This window comes from Empidonax traillii, unplaced genomic scaffold (assembly GCF_003031625.1).
Source record: "Empidonax traillii isolate 1590-97213 ecotype Southwest subspecies unplaced genomic scaffold, ASM303162v1 scaffold1241:size257926, whole genome shotgun sequence".
NCBI lineage: Eukaryota > Metazoa > Chordata > Aves > Passeriformes > Tyrannidae > Empidonax > Empidonax traillii.
Window position 1 is genome coordinate 204,092 of NW_020956434.1, and position 20,849 is coordinate 224,940.

Here is a 20,849-nt window from a genome sequence, read left to right on the forward strand (position 1 = left end):
AATTGAAAGATGATGGTAGGAGGGCCAGAGAGGCAAACCTCTTGTTTAGGCTAACAAAAAATATCTGACTTCCTTTTTCTGAAGACAGTAAACTACTAAACTGGCCTGTTTTACAAATCTATTTCCCACCAGTTCCCTTTGCAGGCTAAGGCCTTGCTTGTATGTGCAGCTAGTAAAGGACTAGGGAACTCAGATGAGCTGCCATCGTTCTCTACTGTAATAAAAAAGCATGGGCGTAATGTTGCTGTATAAATAGGCTACAGTTAATGAGAAACTTGCCCACATTTTTTCTTGCCCCGCCACTCCACCCCTTTTGACCATAGTCACTTGGTGAGGAAAGTACTCCCAAATTCTACTTTAAATATACCTGTGTGCTCACCTGGGTGTGACATTTGTGCAAGTAACTAAAAGGCCTTGATTCCTTCTTCTAAATGCCTAATCCTCTTGTCTAATATAACCTTTGTAACTGCAGTGTGGTCTGAAATGTGGGGAAGCTTCAGTCCTAGCTGGGGAGAGCTGCTACTGAAGATAACTCTTCTAAAATGATGCACTGAGTCCCTCATGCTAAAATGTCATTGACTATTAGGAGCTGTGTTTTTTCTCTTAAATTATCACATTTGGAGACAAAGGGGCACTTGTACCTGAGTCAGTCACTAGAATAGATGTAGTTTAGTTTTGGCTGGGGTACACCTACATTTATGACAGTGATTGCCAACAGGCCAAGACATTTATTAACCTGAAGGTTTACTGAACATAAATAACTTAAAACGCAAGACAGTCATGGTAACTTTAAAATTACGTTGCTTCAAACTTCCGTCTGTGCTGCTCAAGTATTTTGTACCAAATATACCTTTGATGTAATAACAGAAGTGCAGAGCCCTCTTAAAAAAATTCTTACATTAACTCCTTTTTGAAAGACATTCTTTGCTTTTACCTGGGTCCGTAATTTTCTTTCAGACTAAGAAATACAAGTAAACTGAAGTACTTTTTTCTAAATACTGTTTAGTGGAACACTGGCAAGATAAATTGTAATTTTTCCTGAAATAGTTTTTAATTTCAATGGCTTGAAGTAGCTGGAGTGATACTTGAAAGTTCTGCATCTGCTCTTCCTCTCAGCTTAATGACTAAATAACATCTATCTTTACTTTTGACTTCTGCCTAATTCTGAGGAATTATTGCCAGGTATATCTATCATAAGTAGGGCCAGGTATATCTTAAGACAGTAGGGCTGTTTGAGGGAGCGTTATGCAAGTGGAAGGGGAAAACCAGTTTACCTTTCAGATTCTACGCTGAGTTAGTAAAGCTGTGAGTTGGGGAAGATGAGCTTTTTATATATTCTCTGTAAAGGCATTAGATCTGTTTCACAGAGCTGATAGACACTGGAGGACTCTATGCAATATTTAGAAGCACCTCTGCATGAAAAATGTGTGAAATGTAGTTGAAAGTTGACTTGACATCTCTCTACTTTGTCTTTTCTCCCGTGTGAGTAGGCTCAGTGTCAACACAGATGCTGGATTTTATAAAGCTAACGTTTTCCTTTTTTTGACAGGGCAATTCTGCCTCAGGACTGTTAAACGGTTATCCGCTCTGGGAGAATGTCACCGTTTCTAAACCAAGGCATGGCTGGGCTGCTCTTGGAACTCGCTCGTTTGAGTTTGCACAGTTTGACAACTTTCACGTTGAAGCCAGCTGAGGTGCCTTTCACATTTGGAGAACCCAGTTCTCATATTACTTTGAATAAGAGCCAGTTCAAACTTGGAGGAGAGCTTAATGCTATGCTGTGATTGATCTGTTGGCAAAGAATCTGTATTCTGTCCTTATTATTTGTTAAAGGTTTACTTGAGTAGATGTCAACATGACTGTAACTTTATCCCCCGGTTGCTATGGGATTTTTACCCTTCGATTTTTGGGGGTAAATTTTAGTTCAAGGTAATGATGAAAACAAATTCATGGGTTTAAATATCTTTTAATAACAACATCTTAACTTACCAGCTCACTTTTAAGATAACTTTGAAGTTAACCGAAGACAGATGCCTCTTAAGCTGCATTTTTTTAACGCTTCCATGATTATGTCCATTCCTTTCACTGTGAAAAAAGGAATTAAGTGCCAGTAAGCCTTTTGAGCCAGTGGCCCCATACTTTTGTAGGTCTATCATTCTCAAGTTTCATTTGGATAAAGTACCTAGATTTTCAATAGTAAAAAAAAAAAAGATGTTTTGTCTGTTTCTTTGCTATGGTCTGTGACTAGACATTACAGTTCTCCAAGTGCATTTGATTACTTCTTCCTGATTACTTCTTCCAACTTGCATTGCCAGCCCTAAAATAGATCCTATTTTCAGTGGAATGTAAATGTGCCTTATGGCTGATCGGGCAGTGCAGGATGTGCCTTACTTCTGATCTACCTCCTCTTTCCAATGAAAGGGTTGAAACGGATGAAAAGATACCATAACTTACAGTTTGTTGATAATAACCTTGTAGGTTTTTTGCATGGTGCAAAGAATAATAGCTTTGTATCATGGATGCTGGCAAACAGAGTACTTATTTTTATGTCAGGTCACATGTAAATCAGCCTTTTGTTTCTAGAAACTTGGGCAACCATCTCTCACTTTTGATGGATCTAAAGCTTAGAACAGAAAATAATTAAAGCATAACAATGTTATTTTACTATATTACTGTAGCACAGAGGAGATATGGAATACCATCACTTCCTGGTGTAGACTAAAATAAAAAAAAAATTAGTCTTTGCCCTTAAGAGCCTGCAATCTGTTCATAAGGTAGGTAAGTGACAGCAAGTGGACACAGACATAATTGCATAGTGAGCCAGGCAGTGGTATTGACACAGTAGTGTCTGTTTTTCAACTCTTCCTAGATATCATGGAGTGAAATTCAGAGGGAACTTCAGATCCTTGAGAAAGGAGGGATTCTATTCTGCTGTTGCTTCATTTTATTTTTTTCCCCCAAGTTACTGTGTTATAAAGAAAGCAAATCATTGAGAATATAAAGAGGTACTGGATGGGATTTCCCTCACACACATTCCAACTTCAATTGGCTTCATGTTTTTTCTTGTTTGCCGTTGGTCGGTTTGAATGAAGATGATGTCTGTTGCCATAATGAAACATGCCTCTTGTGTCCATCTACTTTTCACATTCACATCGTATTTAACTGACAAGTGAGTAGTCTGCAGACTTGCTAGGGCAGTAATTGCTGTATGAGGCCATTTGTAGCAGGCAACATCTTGAGAAAAAGATTAGCAGTGTACTTAGAGTTATAGAGATTATTCTTCTGATCCATTTTACTTTGAAGGCTGATTCCAGTAAGTGTTAACTTCAGTCTTTGAAGTTGTCATGTCATGTAGAGTTAATGTAATACAAATCATTCCTGGAAATTTTTTATGAAATTTTACTTTCCAACTTAGGTTTTGGAGAAGAGACTGTTCCATCTCTAATAACTGAAAATGCTTTGTCTTTTAGCTGTTATACTGATACTGCTCAATTTTCTACATGCTAGTAATCTTAAAAAATGGTTCAGACCACTAAACTTCAAAACTCTTAGAAAGCTTCCAAATATGAAGTAACTGTGTTTACTTAACTGGGTGAAAAATGAAAACCTGTTTTCCACATCCCTTTCAGTTAATGATTGAAGTGTGGATGCAGATCTGTCCATTACTCACTTGATTTCATAAGGGATGTCACTGGTCACTCCAAATGTGAAGGAATTTAATTTTGGGTCCTCATATTCAAGTAATATGAGTATAATATCTCAGAATAAATGTATTTTAGCTGTGATGGATTTTCCTAGTAGGATACTTTTGGAGACTTCCTGGTAGCTTCTGTGGCTGCAAGTAGTGTTTGGGCAAGAGAGAGATCAGCAATGATGCAGTTATCCCAAAGAAGCTGTCCATTTTTTTTACCTTTCAGTGCACTAGTGTAACAAACTGTACTGTTATATTGTGTACTAAACACAATGTGTTTTATCACTGGACAAGTTGATTTTTTTTTTGTAATCTTAGTTTACAATGTTAGAGGATTAAAGTGCTATGAACAGAGTATGTGATTTAATGGTGATATAATGTTATTTGCCTTTGTATATTTGTAATTCTTCACCCTTCAGCAGATTGTAATATGTTTGGCAATAACAAGCTGTCAGGTTTTTCACTAAGAGGTGGATTTATGTTGTTGATTATAAACACTAATCATTCCAAATGGACAAATAAAACACTTAAACACTCTTTATTTGTGTAGAATGCTTCTGTAAATGGGTCTTCGTTTTTTTCAGGAAGAAAGCTGACAGTTTTTCCCTTGTGGATTCTGATAAATATGCTTGGCATTAACTTCATTGTGTTGGAAGAGTTTTTCTGACAGTTTGAATAGCCAACCAGTCCTTATTAAAAAAAATCTCAAAATCCATATGCATTAGGACTTATGCTGTTAAAAAAAAAAAGATTTTCTTATAGTGCTCGATATACATTTTGCATCTTTCTGGGTGGTTTTTTTTGTGTTTAGTGAAGGGAATTAAATTGTATTTGAGGACCAGTGAAGCAGAACTCCTGATTACCAAGGTCTTATGAGATTTAGCTGAAAGTCAGTTTCTGCGTATGGAAACAGACAGTGTTGTACAGATGTACTTTGAAAGTTTAAAGGAGGCTTCTTTACTTTGAGTATCCTTTTGAATCTGGCTTCAAATGCATGTTTTTTCCCCAGTTAAACTTAAGGGTTCTACTTTACAAAGCCGGGAGAATTTCCATACAGCTAGTTTTCCAGGCCATTATACCAGTAGATACTAATTACCCTGGAAATACTGCCTTTCAGTAACCAGGTATGTGCTACCACTACACAAACACTGCATCAAGATCAATTCTGTCCCTTCTCTACCACCCCAACTTTGAGGTTAGACACAAGTAGTTCTTGGGACTTTCAAACCCTGCAAAACACTGTGATTCCTTTGCTTTAAAATTACAGGAAACTCTATTACTTCAGACTACTGATGATGGTTCCTTTTGCAACCACCTCCTTGTATCGCTGTAACAAAAATAAATTTCCAGTTCCAGATTTGATTTGGAGTGGTAGTGGCCTGCTCTTTCCTTGTTGAATCAGTTTCATTGCATCATAGCAGCAAGTTGGTTGTTTTCACTTAATAAATTTTCACTCGCTGAAGGTTCTGTCCAGAGTCTGTTTTCTGGAGGGGTGTGCATATTTTGAAAATAACCACAATAATTACTGCTGTCCTTGATGTAGTGTTTCTAGAACTTGTGTTCTAAGAAAACCCTAAAACACCTACTAGTAATTGAGCAGAGGAAAATGTGTGTTTGCAGCAGTGTTGCCAAGCTTTCACTGTGTGCCAAGATACTTCCAGGCAGTTATTTGCCCCTCAAGGAATTTTATTTGGATAAGGTTAGAAAGAGACACAGAACCTAAAGATCAGTTTTGTCAGGGGCTCCCAGTAACTTTGCAACTAGCGCATTAAACCTGACTTTTACTTTTGTACACCCCAGGCTAAACTTAGACATATCTCTGGAAAGCAGGGATGAAAGTATCCTAAAAGTATTGGTTGGAGTGTTGACTGGTTTTTTTTAATCCCTTTTCTGTTCATGTCAAGTGTACCTGACTAAGTTTAAACTTCACTTAGGGCAGGAAAACAATGATTTTAGTTTTGTTTGTTTTTTTTTTTAATGCTCAAAGAATCACAGTGCTATAGTAGAGCTGGCTCAGTACAGATTTAGCTCAAGGTTGTGTAAAAGGAGGCTGAACCTAGTGCATAACATAAGGCTAATGTCATGCAACCATGGTCTGGGGATCCTTCATGGTCTAAGACAGAGGACATTACACCAAAATCGCTATTAAAAAAACCTAAAACACAGTAACAAAAAAACCCTCCAAACAAACTGCACACATGTTCCCAAATAGTACAGGGAAAAGCAAAGAATAGTCCAGGTTTAGCTTGACTTCCTTTGTTCAGTTCCTGATGGAAAATACAGCCATCTTCCTTACTGTTTCTCATTAACAATATTTTAGCTAAATGCCTATAGAGAATTCAAGATATTGTTGTTAAAAAGCAAATGTTTTGCTTTTTATAGACACTGCTGATTCCCAAGGGCACTAGGATTAGAAAAGGTTAGAAAACGTGAACACGGGTTATGCAGCTGAAAGGCACGTCTGTGATGTGTGTGAATCAGTCCTGCTCCTGGTTGCAAAAGATTTCTTCCCTTTGAGCATGGCAGCAGAGCTGTATGAAAAGGGAAAATATTTCTCTGTTACTGCCACTCCCCTTCCAAGGTTTTGGAAGGCTTCATGTACATTGGCCACTCTGAGATCGCACAGGAGTGACTCTATATCCTCTTAGCTTGATTATACAGCTTTAACAGAGTCATTTGAAAGACCAGATGGCAATGACAAACAGCAAATCCTGTTAAGGATGTCCATATTCCCTTCTAATGTGATTGCTCTTGTAGTGGGAGCAATAAATGATGGTGTTCAGGCACGAGGTCAGGCAGGTTTGTGCTGAAGGGAGGTGCACGCTAATGTCTCAGTGCAGAGATCTGTAAAGCTTCACTGGGATGCACAGTGTCTCTGGAATAAGCTGACTATTTCCTGTTCAATCTAAGATTGCTGCTTAATGGTTGAACTTTATTTTTTTCCTTGCTGCTCAGCTGATACTTTGTCCTAAATAAATAGTTTTGCCAGCATTATGGAAAATATGCTCAATGCAGCCAGGCAAGCCTGCACCAGAAAGAAAAGGCTGAGAGTATCCTGTTGATTGTGCAGCCCATCTCCTTGGTAAATAGGAATATCTTCTGTTGCACATTTTTGGGACCCGCCTTAGTTAATTGTTGAGACAAAAGGGTGAGAGAGCTTCCAATTCTCTTTTATAGGTGACTGTTCTGCTATCGATTTTGAGACAAACAACATCATTACTTTTGTTTATCATCTATGTAAAGGGTGGAGGGAGATTGACCAGCTTTTCTTCCCAAATCACGATAAAATCAAGGTTGATACTGCAGAATGTATTTCATATTTTTTGAGCTTTAGCGTTTGCTTGTGGGATGGTTGGAGTCTTTCATGAAACACCCAGGATTCACCTTTGAGAGGCAAAATGCTTTGATTAGATGAATAGAGATACACTGACTAGGAGCACCCACTTCCCAAGCCTATAGGAGTTTCTGTTATGGTGTTACTGAAACCATGTGGGAGACTCATTTCAAATGCCATGTTGAGGAAGATGTAAATAATTTTTTCTGAATGTTAGTTCTAGTAGTTCTCCAAAACAAAAATTCCAGCCTCCCCATATGTAAATATATCCTTTACGTCCCTTGGTTTCATTCTCCTTTCCTGTTTGCACTTTTAAAATGGTAAGTACTTAGAGATATAAAATTTCCCATAAAATACTTAGCCAGGTAAAAATGCAAGAATCTTCATCTTTTGCACAATTTAATCTTTCTAGCTCTGTATTGCTTCTAATTATGTTTTTTTCTTGTGCTGTATTTGAATATTGTCACTTCACTTGATTTTTATAATAAATAGAATTAATGTAAACTAGGCTCTGCAAGGAGGCATCAGTGGGGCCCCGTAGGCATCTCAGCTTTCTTCTGGTGTTTTAGCCCCCAAGCCACAAGTCACCTTAACTGTATTTTTTCTTTCCTGCCTTCATCTCCCCACACACTCCCCAGTGCCTTATAGGGAGGCCACCTGGGTGACATCGTCAGTGGTAGTATTAAGGATTGAAGGTGGTGAGTGTTTTTCTTGTGTGTGACACAGTGAATTGGGAATGATAGATGCCAATCTTCTGTACCTTCTTTGTAGAATTCAACCTCCTGGAATTCAGGCATGGTTTTGATCTGTTTTATTATACAGTCAGGCATTGGAATGTTAATAGTCTGAAGGATTTTTTTTCTATTCCTTTGAACAATATTTCTTTTTTTTATTTTTTCCCAAGAATCCTGATGCAGAAGGGGTGCTGGGTTGCTTTTATTACATCAAAACCTGATTATGGCAATTCAGTGTTTAGCAACCTCCCTGATGAGTGTATACTGCATCCTCAGATGCCTTTGAAGACTTCTGCTGGGGGTACTTATCTGTACTAGGTCATTTCAGAAGGCAGTTTCTTTGGAAAAGTTGCTAAAGTAATATGCTGATTCTGAGTGTGGTGGTGATTATTTTCTGCCCTGTGATGTTTTAGCTTTGCGTTGTCTAACTGAAATTTCTTTTTCTTCCTGTTTCTACTAATTTAAAAGACTGTGGACCACATCTCACTTGTTTAATCTGCAAGGAACTCAGCACCATGTAAATATTACCAGTGGACTCTACTGCAGATGAGAGAAGTGTGTGTTGCATGCTGCATGTTTCTGGTGATCTTGAGGGTCTATTTAGGTTTATATCTGTTGGGGACAGTGCTCTGAACTCAGAATATAATGAATTTACATATGAACCTGTACTAATTTTCAAAATGTACAGTTCTGTTTTTAAATGATCATGGAGCACTGTGTGCAGTCCTGGGTACTTTTTTTTTTTTTTTTTAAATAACATTTAAGTTCTCTGCATTTACCAGATCAATAAATGGGTTGTGGATGGAGTTCTGGAGTGCATCCTGGTATGGTGTCCTGGACTCACTCCGTGCCTCAGTTTCCTCATTAGAAAACAGATGCAACACAGGAATATTGTAGCACTGAGCAGTCTTCCTTAGCAGACCTGAAACATTGCTGCAGCCTTAACTTCCCTCCTACAAAGACTAAAAGCGTTAGCAGGGACAACACTGATTAAAAGCTCAGTGTCACATTCTGTCGAAAGTGTAAGTGGGAAAATGATAGTGGCCTGAGAGCAAACCACTGCAGATGTGCCTCTGTTTGGTGGTTGTCAGCTCTGCCTTAGTGATGGTGGGAGACTGGGAGTTGTGACTTCATTTCCTTTTAAATCTGCCACTGATTGTGCTGCCCTTTTTATTCTTCATCTCTGCATGGAACACTGATGATACTCTGCCTCTAATGATAGACACGCTACGAGTGTAGGTCTTTTCACACAGTTTTGGAAAGGACTCCCTTGATTCTGTGTACATTTGTGTCCTGTGGTTTCTCAGTTCAGCAGTCTCAGAGTAGAGAAAAAACAGGCAAAAGTGATGGAGTCAGTGAGCTGAAACATAAGCACATCACCAACAGCTGCCACTACCTGCAAAGGAAATCTTCTGGAAAAGGTAAGGCAACATGCTGTGTTTCACAGAGCTGCCTTTCTAGTGGAACCAGTAGAATAGAAATGAGTAGGATAGGTTGGAAATGACCTTGTTTGGTATAGAAACACAGTGGAATGAAGGAAAGCTTACATAGTGTCTCCTTCAAGATTTATCAGTTCCTGCATATTTAGCTTGACATAACAAGGGAGGAGGATTTGTGCCAGTGCATCTGTAAAAGCTTGAGTCCATAATATGCCCTTAGAAATGCTCATCTCCAGGCTCTCTCCTTTCTTTTCACTAAAAAAAAAATGATGAAAGACATGCCTAGCAAAAGAACAGAATGGTACAAGAGGAAAACAATGCCAAGTCTACTTGTTTTATCTGCAGTTACCTTTCCTCAATGTTGTTTTCCTGAAGCTAATGAACACTGCCCACAATATTGCTTAACTATAGCTACTTCTTTTCCTCTGGAGACCTAATTCCCTGTGAAAAGTCTCTCAGTCCTAACCAAAACCAGATTAATAGCAATGCTATTCCAGTTCACTGAGTGTGACTGACACGGTATTTGAAATGACTGCGCAGTCCAGACAGTCAGGAGGGGCAGCTCATACTTCTGGCTGCAAAAAGACCCACCTCATTACAGCAAGTCTGATCTGTACTTAGAAAAAAAAAAATCTATAGTGGAATCACATAGATTGGTTTCCGAATGAAAAATTGAGGTTTGACATGAACCTTAGGACTTTTTATCTTTTGTGACAAGTTCGTAAAACAGAAGGCCCTTGCAATCTGTGCTAGAGGCACTAGATGGCAGTGGAAGTATGGCTAAGAAAATAGCTGTCCTGCTTCTCTGAGCCACGAAAAACAAGGCATGAAGGAGGCTTTACTTGAGAAGAAAGATAAGGCTGAGACTATGGATGGCCTTCTGTGCACAAAACCCAAGACCTCCCTTACAAAGAATACTAATTCTTCTTTTAATAATTTTACACTTCCTCTAAGCAGATTAACTTATAAAAGCCAAAATGCTTTGTAAAGCATCTGTTACCTACAGTGGCTTGTCTGGATGAAAGCCATTAAACCAAAAAAAAGCTCCAAATGTCCAATTGCTCCCAGTGACATAGCTTTTGTGTATGTGCCTCATTAATCTTTAACTTGTGTGTTCAAGCTAAGAAGTTATCTCCAGCTATTATTTTTAGAGCACAGTGAATTTGCTCTTCACTGATAAATATGCTACTACAGCCTATATCCTAAAAGCCTTTGACGTACCACAGCCCCAGTATTGGAAGGTCTCCCTAGGAGCCTGCAGCTGTGTGTGCTCTACAGAGACTCTGTATGGGAGGACTGTGCACAGGTGAGATCACAGGACAAAACCCCAGACTCGATGTGACAGCAAATGAGAACAGCGTAAGGAGCTTTTTGCAGTGTACAGCTGCAAGATTTTTATTTCCCATCACTGAGGATTTCTGAGTTGTGGGGCTCATCTTTTCTGCTTAAGTTTTAAAGTGTGAACTTGATAGCTTGGGCAGCTGGAAGAGACAGAGACTGTGTGAAAAAGAAGCAGCATGGTTGCACTGACAGAGGAATTGTCATCCAGCTTACCCTTGAACAAGGCAGTTCTTTGCTCAAAGGGGTCTGGAGATAAGGAAAGCGGCAGCCCTGTAAACACATGGGAAGGGAGGTCACAAAGGGCACGTCAGAAACAGGAACTAGCTGACATTGGGGTGATGAAGAAACTTATGAAAATGAAGAGGTCAACAGTGTGAAAGCAGAAAGGGAGGATGGGTTTGGCCATTATCAAATGTCGCAGAACAGCATAATCAGAAATATGGGAGAGGTAAATGAGCAGTGATTACCGGGAAAGCAATTCACTCCCTCATGCCAGGTTTTCAAAAGCTTTGTGTGCTTTAGGTTAATAGCCAGCTATTTGCTTTCACTCTGGATTAAGCCCCAGGCTTCCTGAGGTGATGTCCTTCTCTGTCCCTCACAGACCCCCACTGTCAGGCAACTCAACACTGAGCATAAGTATGGGCTGTCTCAGATAGCCTCTCTGGCCTCACCTTGCTCAAGGAAATCCTTACTTCCATGGTTTTCTTTATGTACCTTTGGCATTGCCCCAGGAAGGGCCTACCTGGATATGTGTAGGGACTGGGTAGCAGGAGGACTTTGTGTAAATTAACTCAAAGATACTAGATCCTGACATAAAAATGTATCATTATGCCTTGCCTTCTGGAAAGCAAAGTGAGAAATGTTTCTCATTTTGATGGAGTTTATAACAATACCCAGAGCATGTTTGAAACTTAAGTGGGGACTGTTCTCTAGTCTTGCTTTTATGTAAGGCATCCATGAGGTTTTCTTCTCTAAAGGGTGGATACATTATTTGTGTGGTGGGGAGAATGCGCAAGGCAAGGAAGGTGGTGCTTGTTTGTCTTAGGTGGCTCTTATGGATAGTATTTCATGTGAGGTTTTTGTGGAGGAGGAAGAAAATATTTTCTGTGGGAGTGTCACACCCCTGTCTAATGAGATGCAACGTATTTGAAAAACTACAGAAATTTTCCTTATTGCTTTATAACCTTAATACTGTCTGTGCATTTTTTTTTTTCCGATTTTCTTTATGAAATTCTTCTGAGTGTCAGTTGCTTTTACAGACCTTTAGGTGCTCTGTGCTTCTGGGTCATGGCTATTTTCCTTGTAGTTTGCTCGGACAAGAAGTGATCTTCAGGAACATCTCAGGTTTTCATTTTGCTTTTCCTTGCTATAACTTTAACTTCTTGTGCAAAAGTGAGAAAGAAACCTGTCCATGAGGTGCTAGGGGACTGAAATGTGGTCACTGAACCTTGACAGGTTTTCCCTTTCACCCACAGTGCTTTGAAGGCAAATTGCTTATCCAAAATGTGCTTGGGTATGTGAAGCATATACAGGAAAATAGAAGAGAGATTCCAAGATACCATGTGGCCTGTAGAGGACAGTGGTTATTTGCAAGAACCTTTGGAGCAGGTGACTTATAGGCTCTGTCTCAGCCAGCAGGATAACACCAGAATGACTGAGCTGTAGCCAGTGCAGGCATGCAGCTTGGCAGCCTCTTAGCAGTGTTTTGAGTCATTTTGAAACATTCCTTCTGCATTATTTAGTGAGCGAATTTACTTAAGACAGAACCTTTAGCTCCTGAGAGAGAAGGAAGAGCTGGACGAAATGCTGTTGTAAATCTGCGTTTGCCAGCCGCTGGTGAGAGCTCCTGTTTCTGGATTCCCCATCAGTAATGACAAAACAGCTGCTTTGGTCCCAGTGCTGCAGCGCTGGTGGGCGCCTGGGCTGCCTCCTGCTGTAATACATAGCACAGAGCAGTAAAGTTAATAGGGAGGACTTCTGGTAACAGAGGAGCTATAATCTGATGCCTCAGAGAGCCGTACATAATGCTCAGCAGAGCACAGTCTGCTGAGAGCTGTAATGTGAAAATCGCTGCATCAGGAGTAGGGCTTGTGCCAGGCCCTGGACCAAGGGAATAGCTAGCTGAGGAGCAACCCTCTGCTAGTTATAGGATGTTTTAAGTGGGGGAATGGACCTAACTCCCAGAGGGAGTGATGACAGAGAACTTGGTGACCTTCAGCTGGAGCTGAGGGTAGTTAGCCCTTCTGCTGGTAGTTCTGTGGAGGTTTCTGATTAGACTTCTGTCCTTGTTGTGCAGTCTGTCCTTACAACCCTCTCAGTGAAGAGATGGAAAGGTTGATGAAAAGATGAAAGATGATTAAGGAAGTTTGGCAGGTAGGATTTCACCTTCAAACCAAGGGGACAGAATGGTATCATCTTTAGCTGTGAGTAGTTTTTAGTACTCTTGATACTCCTGTAGAGTGTTAGGCAAAACACAGAAATATTGTCAGCCTGTTGGTAGGGTTATAATACTGAATTAAAAAAAAACCTTGTGTATCTGAAATTGAAATATTTGAGTTAGTGAAGAATTATGTAGTTTTGCACCAGTCTTAAAGTCAAAACTTTGTCAAAGCACTGCTGTGAGTTTCTTGTATCTGAGATTTCCTGTCTGTAAGATGGTGTGTCAGTGACATTATGCCAGTCTTGAAATCTAATAATAAAAATTCTATCAAAAATGAAAAAATATTATTACAGATCAGAGAACCAATACAAAAATTACAGCTCTTGCCTTTTAAAATTCCCTTCCTCCCTGAAAATAATAGCATGCATTATAGAAAGTCAGCATCATGTAATGCTGGAGAATTGCAATACTAAAACCCGAACTGTAGTTAGGTGAAGGCAATGCAAAATTTGAGACATGAAAGATCAGTTGTTATGCACACAAGAAAGGTTTAATCTGATCTCTGCATGCTGGGACTTCTTTAGGAAGAGAACTATGATTCTGCAATCCAAGAGGCATTTGTCTGTTGTGTTAAGTGTGGCTCAATATTTAGCTTAATTCTGATGAATTTTATGATAAGGCTTCTTTTTCATATTTTATTTATTCACCTTTTTATAACTGTCATGGAAAAATGGAATTTCTATTCTGTGACAAATGGTGTCTTTGGTATGGGAGAAACTCAATCTTGGAAAGTTCTGAGGAAAAATTCCACTTGGAGATAACAATGACACATGGTTCTGTTATCTTCCTAGCTTCTTTCAAGGCAGTCAGGACTCTGGAAAAATGAGGAGGCTGAGGAAACCAGAATCAGCTTCTCACAAATTAACAATGGTGTTTAACATGTACCTGATGGGGTAGCAAAGGGCTAACAATGCATTCCTTGTGATGTTTTCAAACCTGCTCCTGCAGGAGCTTCCGAAAGACCCAACAACAGGCAACTTTCAAAGCCATCTCATCACTGCAGCATCGTCTTGAGCATGATACAGAGTACCTGTCACCTGTGTCTGTGGGTGGAATGGGAGAGGGAAGGATATCAAGGGAGTGATATTTTTCATCATGGTTATAATTGTTATCATTTGCAGTGAAACTGTGGCTTCAGTGACCTCTTTCTTTGAGCTTCTATTGTTTGCATACAGATCAGGATTTTAACTGGAGAGGAATTCAGATTCAGAAGCCAAAAAGATCCATTATGTTCCCCCCCCAAAAAATGTGCAAAAGTGAGATAAGAGGTTTAATAACTTTCCTGGATTTGTTGCTTGAGAAGCATAAGAACTTAAAAAGAGGAGTCTTTTTCAGTGTGGTCCTTTCTTGAATCCACTTGGTGCATCTGGCACGTCTCCTTATCTTAGATTCAACCAAAAGCACCAAAACAGGTGACTGCAAGCTTGACTTCAGTGCTTCCTTTGTGTAATTCATGGTAGACGCGGGCAGCCTTTTCTACTGCTGATTTTAAAAGGATATATTACCATCGGGTTTTTTCAGATGGAGGAAAGAAGAGTTCACACCAGAGCAATACACAGCCTGGCAGTCAAGTTGGCATGTCTGGATTTGGACCCTTGTTTTCTCTGATTTAGTCCTGGAAATTAAACTGACAGTCTGTTTTTTTATGTTGAGGTTGATTGCTATTTTGCAGGGATACATGTGGCTTTACTCAGGATTCAGCCTCGTCTTATGCTGATTTACAGTTGTTGTCAGATGAGTTTTGGCATTTGAGATGAGCTGTTTTAAAAACACATGTATGTTTTTAGCTGGTAAAAAAAATTTAATGTTTTAATGATGCTTAAGACAGCTCCAGCATAGAGAAGACACACTATTAAAAACAGTAAATCAAGCTCTGCAAGCATAATAGCTGAATTGAAGTATGAGCTATTCCATTGTGTTTACATTCTCCTTTGTTCCTGATATGTACACACAAAGACATATAAACTACTTACAGTTATAGCTTTGCAATTCAGTGTGTTGCTTACAGCCACAACACAATTTAAGAAAACAGCACAATATTGGACCAACTATCACCAGTAAAGCTAGTTTTGCTTCATGAAATCCTTTCTTTAGTACATTCCTTCTTTTCCAAACTGAATATCTTGATAAACCACACTTGAAAGTGTCTTGTAAAAAGACTAAATACTTGAATACTCACAAAAATATATTTTCTGTTTACCACTGTCTTTTACTGGGGGGAGGGGAGTGTCAAATAGTAGCAGGGGGAAAGCTCTTTTTCCTGATTTTGCACTGAATGATTCTAGCAGTATCCATATGTTAATAGACTCAACAAGGGAGAAATCTCAGGTACTGTGATGTGAGAAGACATCTTGAACTGTGCTCAACCTTAAAGTTGTGTTTCTTTTTATGAAATACAAATATTAAACACCAGTCCTAGCTTACTCTGATAGATAAGATTTAACTTATGGGGACTCTGCTCTCTACATGAGAGATCTGTACCCATATTATCTTTGGTGGAAAAGCTCAGTAGCTACTTCCTCTCCTCCCACTTTCAGCTTCTTGTATTCTCTTTGCATCTCAGACTATGGGTGAACAAAATTCTTCCATCTTTTGCCTTTCAACTACACAAGGCAACACTGCTTAAAATTCCAGTCTTTCATATTCTGTGAGCCCCTGGGAAGTCAATAAATGTCAAAGAAATGTTGGATTATTTATGTATTTATTAGGTCTATGCTGCATTTCTGAGAAGGCCTTGTGGCATTTGGCCATCACATACTTCGAAGACATATCACAGGGTAACAGCACTGTACATATATCAAAAGAATTTAGATGTTTCCCACAGTATGATGAATCTGTATTGTTCTCAAGACATTATTGTGTTGGAAAAGCACTTATTTCTTTATTATATCCATTGCAAATGACTTGCTCAGCTTTCTTTTATTTTTTGTGTACTTTTTTAAGGATTCATAAGCAAATTGTAGTGCAAGAGGGAACCAGGGTGTTCTTAGCCTTTGTGTATTTCACACAATAATTTTTCTCTGAATTACTCCAAGTCATGAGTACTCTCTCATAACAAATCCAAAGAGAAGAATCTTATCAGGATGATGCTTTAACCTTCTGGTAAAGATTCATGACTCTAGCATTGCTGATAGCATCTTTCTAGCTGCACAGTTGGTTCTCTGCAATGAATTGCAGTCCCCACTGACGCAGTTTGACCAGGCATATTCTGGCATTTAGTTGACTAGTTATGGGTCAGAACTGTCTGCCTCACTGAGTTTGAATCAAATGGTGCAGACAGCAGCTTTTTCTTAAATCTAGATGTCCCACCCATGGATGTGACAAGCACTCTGTTGTCATACTCTGCTGTAGTCTCTCTGAAAATCACACAGCATCAACAGCCTTTGAAATAGAAATTATTTGTAGAGACTAGAGAACCCAACCCTGGTGTCAGAGGGCCCCCGGGGCTTCCCTCTCCCCCTCCCACCACACTCTTCCCATCCCCACAATTTCTGTGTGTCCCTTGTTTTGACTGTGGAATGTATTTTAGAATTCAGCTGAATTTGGCTTATGGGTCATCTTTTGATTTGGATAGGAATAACAAACTAACTCTTTCTTTGTTAGGGATGTTAGTAATGGATAGGCAGATCCTGTAACTTTCATATTCTGAACTAAGCTTTCAGATCAGTGTGACAAGGCAAGGGACTATGCAGAAACAGAAATGTGTGATATGTGTAAAATATAAAGCCACTCTCCACAGCTTTGCAATGAGCAAAGGATGTGAGTCGTGCATAGCATTCTCATGCTGGACTTGAGGAGATTGGCCAAGGACACTGTTGACTAATTCTTTTCCTTTAGAGAAAAACTAATATGGGATTGTTATTATCCTGACAGGTGAGACTGCTTTCCGAGTCTTATCTGCATTCAGTAAACATCCTGATATACGGCCTGTCATTGGTAAAGGGACAAAAGGTTATGCTGATGCCTGGATTCAAACCAGTAGTTCACGGGCATTCAAATACTTCAACTATGATGTGCTCAGACTATTGAGGCACATCATCTGAAATCTGTCATTTGCTGCAGTGTGATAGTTAAAGCTGGTAAACTGGTAATGCTTATTTAATGAATTCCAATAATTTATTTTTATGAGTGATCTGTCAAGAGGCCTCATTCTCTTTATGCATTTGTCCATTGATCTGTTTACGTGAACAGCTTTCGCTCTGTTATTTACAAATTACTCTCTGAGTGTGTTGTTCTCCATTTAGAAAGTGCTGACAGCCGAGTGGATAAGATGATGCTTTTGATCAGATAATCGATGTCCAGATCATTTATGCCTAACAGGAAGTAAATCAGAGGCCTTTCAAAATGGTCCCATAAATATTACTGGCTATTGGCATGTGTGGCGGCGTGTTTATTCTCCCCAGTCACCCATGTGCACAGATACTTCATTTGTGGCTATTTTTAAATAATAGGAAAAGCTAACATTGTGCTCAAAATTAACAAATATCAACTAATACTGTATGAACATTCCATATTATTTTTAAGTCTTCTGGATATGTGTTAGTGACTTTGCAGGCCAGGCAGGGATGTAGGTACAGATTGCCCAGATGATTCTGCAATAAGATATAGTGTAAGTAATATCTGGGGCAGCAAGGAAGAGAAACATAAAGGAAAATAAAGGTTGCCTCCAAGATATTAAATATAAGCAGGTCCACATCTTGATGGCATACTCATTTGGTTGAAAAACTTATGCACCTAAGTGTGCATAAAATCTTATTCTTTTTTTTAATGCATCGATTTAGGAGTAAGCCCAAGAATTCCAAGGTCAATTATTTGTATTTTTCATAACTGTAGATAATAAGTAAAATGTCTGCCAATGTCACTGGGGCAACATTTTACTGAATATGGAGGTGGAGTGCTGTAGGACCTGCAAGGTGGTTATAATTTTTAGCAACACAGGTCTGCAGTCAACTGGGAAAGGAGTTTATTACTGACAGAATTTTTACTATGCTGGCTTTAAGTTTATTAAGCAGTATACTGCATAATTTCTGTCAGCATATTGTATCATTTTCTGAGCCATATAATAATATTGCTTTGAACTTCTACAGTGCCTTCCATTTCTGTAGCTTCCTAAAAAGTTATGCCCATGTTAATTGCCATGGCACCTCAGAGAGGCAAAGAAATATTTTCCTCCTCCTGGGAGAATCAATACTTTAAGCAGTGAAAGTCAAGTGAAATGAAAGGCTCAAAAGCAAGCTGGAAGTCGGTCAGGGCTGGGCTTGCAAGGGGAGTAGCTTGTGTCTTAGCTTTTAGATTGACAGGTCTCAAAGCAACTAGTCTTGGCCACAGGCTTTCTGCAAAACAGTTTGTAAATCCCTTTTGCCTCGGTTCTGCTGATGTGACTGCTTCCTGCTCCTGGTCTTGGCTTTTGTGGGAGTGGGTTCTTTGGGACAGTATGCTTTCTAGAATGTACTTTGCTCAATGACATGGGTTCTTTGGACACTATGTAATTATCAAAAACACCCTCCCAAAATAACAATATATATATATGGGAGTGTAATTTTCCCCTAGATAGTAATAGAAGGGCTTTCTTTCTCTGTATAGTGCAGCACAACCATAGTTCCTCCTGTGACAGCTGGTGGAGTCATCTGAGGGTAAAACCTAGCGCCTTTGATTATCTCAGAATATGCCCAGAGCACTAACACCTGGGGGCCCTGAGCTCATCGATCTTCCCAAGCTGTCCAGAACTTGGACAGGAAAACTCTGGGAGAAACCCAGGATGCCAGAAGCCACTGAGCTGGAGGTTTCTCCCATGTGTCAGGTGCACAGTGACGTAAGGATGCACGGTACTACGTCAATAACTGTCTGGCAGATTTGGTATGAGATAAGGCCTGTTTGTTTGTAGGACTTTATTAGGTAGTGTCAGGCTTTGCTACACTGAGGCTTGTGAGCCCTGTAACCTGTAACAATGCTCACTGTGCTCTGGTTTCTGCCCTGATCCTTGGTTATGGGTACACTTTCTTCTTCTTCATCATTGTCCCTCTGTGGTGTGGCTGTGTTCCAGCGATGGGTGTGGTGTGCAGGACCCATTTCATACAGAGTACTGGGATTACAACTTTGATATGCACTAAATTTGTGATGCTTCATTCCAAACTACAGAAACAACCCACCCACCTCAGGGTGAGACAATCTCACTTGCTTTTCACAGAAAAAAATAATGTCCACCTTTGTCATCTTTCTTATCCTTTTGCTATAGAAGCTGCATGCAAGGTTTCTGAAGAGAGAACTGGGTCTTTCCAGCCCAGGGCAGCAGATCTGTTTGTCACTGTCTTGACTCTCCTGTGTGAGTGCCCCCAGCTCCCTGCCTGGGATGCCTCTTAGCCTTGTTGCCTGCCTCTCTCAAGTAAGCACTTCTGCTGCCTATAGAGCCTTCTGCTCCAGCTACAGAGAAAAGAAATAGAAGATTAGTGCTTAAGTTTCTTTAAACCACTACTTTCTTGTAGACATAAATCTACCTCAAAACATTTATTCCTTTTTTCCTTCATCTAAACTCCTACAGCCTTTGTAATGGGCTTAAAGCTGTAAACATGCCTGTGGGACCAGTTCTGTGCAGGCACAACTTCCTCTAAGCATGGCAGCAGATAACCATCCTATAAGAGGGTCACTGACACCCTTGTATCTTATTATAAACTCTGGAATGTAAGGGTGACCTGCAGAATCAGATTTCTTCTCTTTTTCATATCTTTATCTGAGGGCAAAAACAAATTAGAAGGTTTTCATCAAGAATAAAAGAGTATTTTCCCTAAATTTCCTTTTCCACCTCTGTCAGTGCTGGGAACATTAAGATTAGGTTTTCCAGTTTGTCTGGAGATTTCCTGCAAGAAAAGGGCTAAGGAAGGGTTGAGCAGGGCTTGAGCAGTTCCAGAACAGCCTTAATTTAGGAGATAAGATCTGGTTGTCTGATGAAGAGTTCCTCATCTTCAGGATTTTGACATCAAGATACTTTTTCTCAAGAGTGTTTTTGACCTCCCTTTTACAGGAATGGAGCAACCAGCAGCTCCTGTTCTGCTCTGTGATATCAGAGTCATAGGGAAATCTTGAGAGCTTTGAAAAACTTTGGTCAAATTTGATTCACAAGCTATTTTTATGATTTATCACAAGTATAGGTTGAGCATCCACAACTCATGTGGACTTGAGGAAGAGTTTTGGGGTGAACAGTGCCTCAGTCCTTGTCGAATTGTTTCAACTATATTGCATCAGACTGATACCTTGCTCTTTTTTCATCTTCTTTAGCTTGTCTATTCTACATATATATCTATTTTTATTCTAAACAGGGCTATTGCTAAACCTGCATGAATTTTTTTTCTTTTGATAGATCATGTAAAAGCAATGCATGTGTTTAATATCACTACAGAAGAGAGAGGAAAAAAGTCAGTGGGACTTGGTGCTTACCCATCAAAACAAAGAACGTAAGTAAATTCCAGAGAGAGTTACTTCAATTAATAGTACTGCTTTTTACAGATGACAGAATTCAACAGCCTAGCAAAGGAGGAAATACTCTTGGCAGATCACAGGTGGAATAAGTGAGGGAAGGAGATTAAACTGAGCCTTGAGGATGAAACACCTACATTGATGAGAAATAGTTTAAGCAATGCTCTGCTTTTCAATTATGTTAGAGCTGTAGGTGCTGAAGCCTACTCATTAGCTGAGGCTATAAAATGCCACATTTATTGTGCCATTATTCTTTCAAATATTTGCCCAATGGGCTTGAGAAACGTTTAGCTCTCACTGCCTGAAATTCCCACTGGTTCTTCCAGAGAAAGCTTCTCTGCCTGGCTCTATACTCAGAAATGTCAAATCCACACCTGTTAGCTCTCCCTCTATTAAAACA

The 20,849-nt window shown here is 39.6% G+C and overlaps 1 protein-coding gene across 4 annotated transcripts in view; it reads left to right on the forward strand.

Annotated features, from left to right (window-relative positions):
- Positions 1-4,229, forward strand: part of GALC (galactosylceramidase) — a 32,906-nt gene extending 28,677 nt beyond the window's left edge. For all 4 annotated transcript variants that reach the window (XM_027906036.1, XM_027906035.1, XM_027906034.1 and 1 more), the window contains exon 17: positions 1,550-4,229. In XM_027906036.1, coding sequence (XP_027761837.1) covers positions 1,550-1,693 — 144 coding nt within the window. In that variant the 3' untranslated portion in view covers positions 1,694-4,229. The remainder of the gene's footprint in view (positions 1-1,549) is intronic.
- The last annotated feature ends 16,620 nt before the right edge of the window (positions 4,230-20,849 follow it).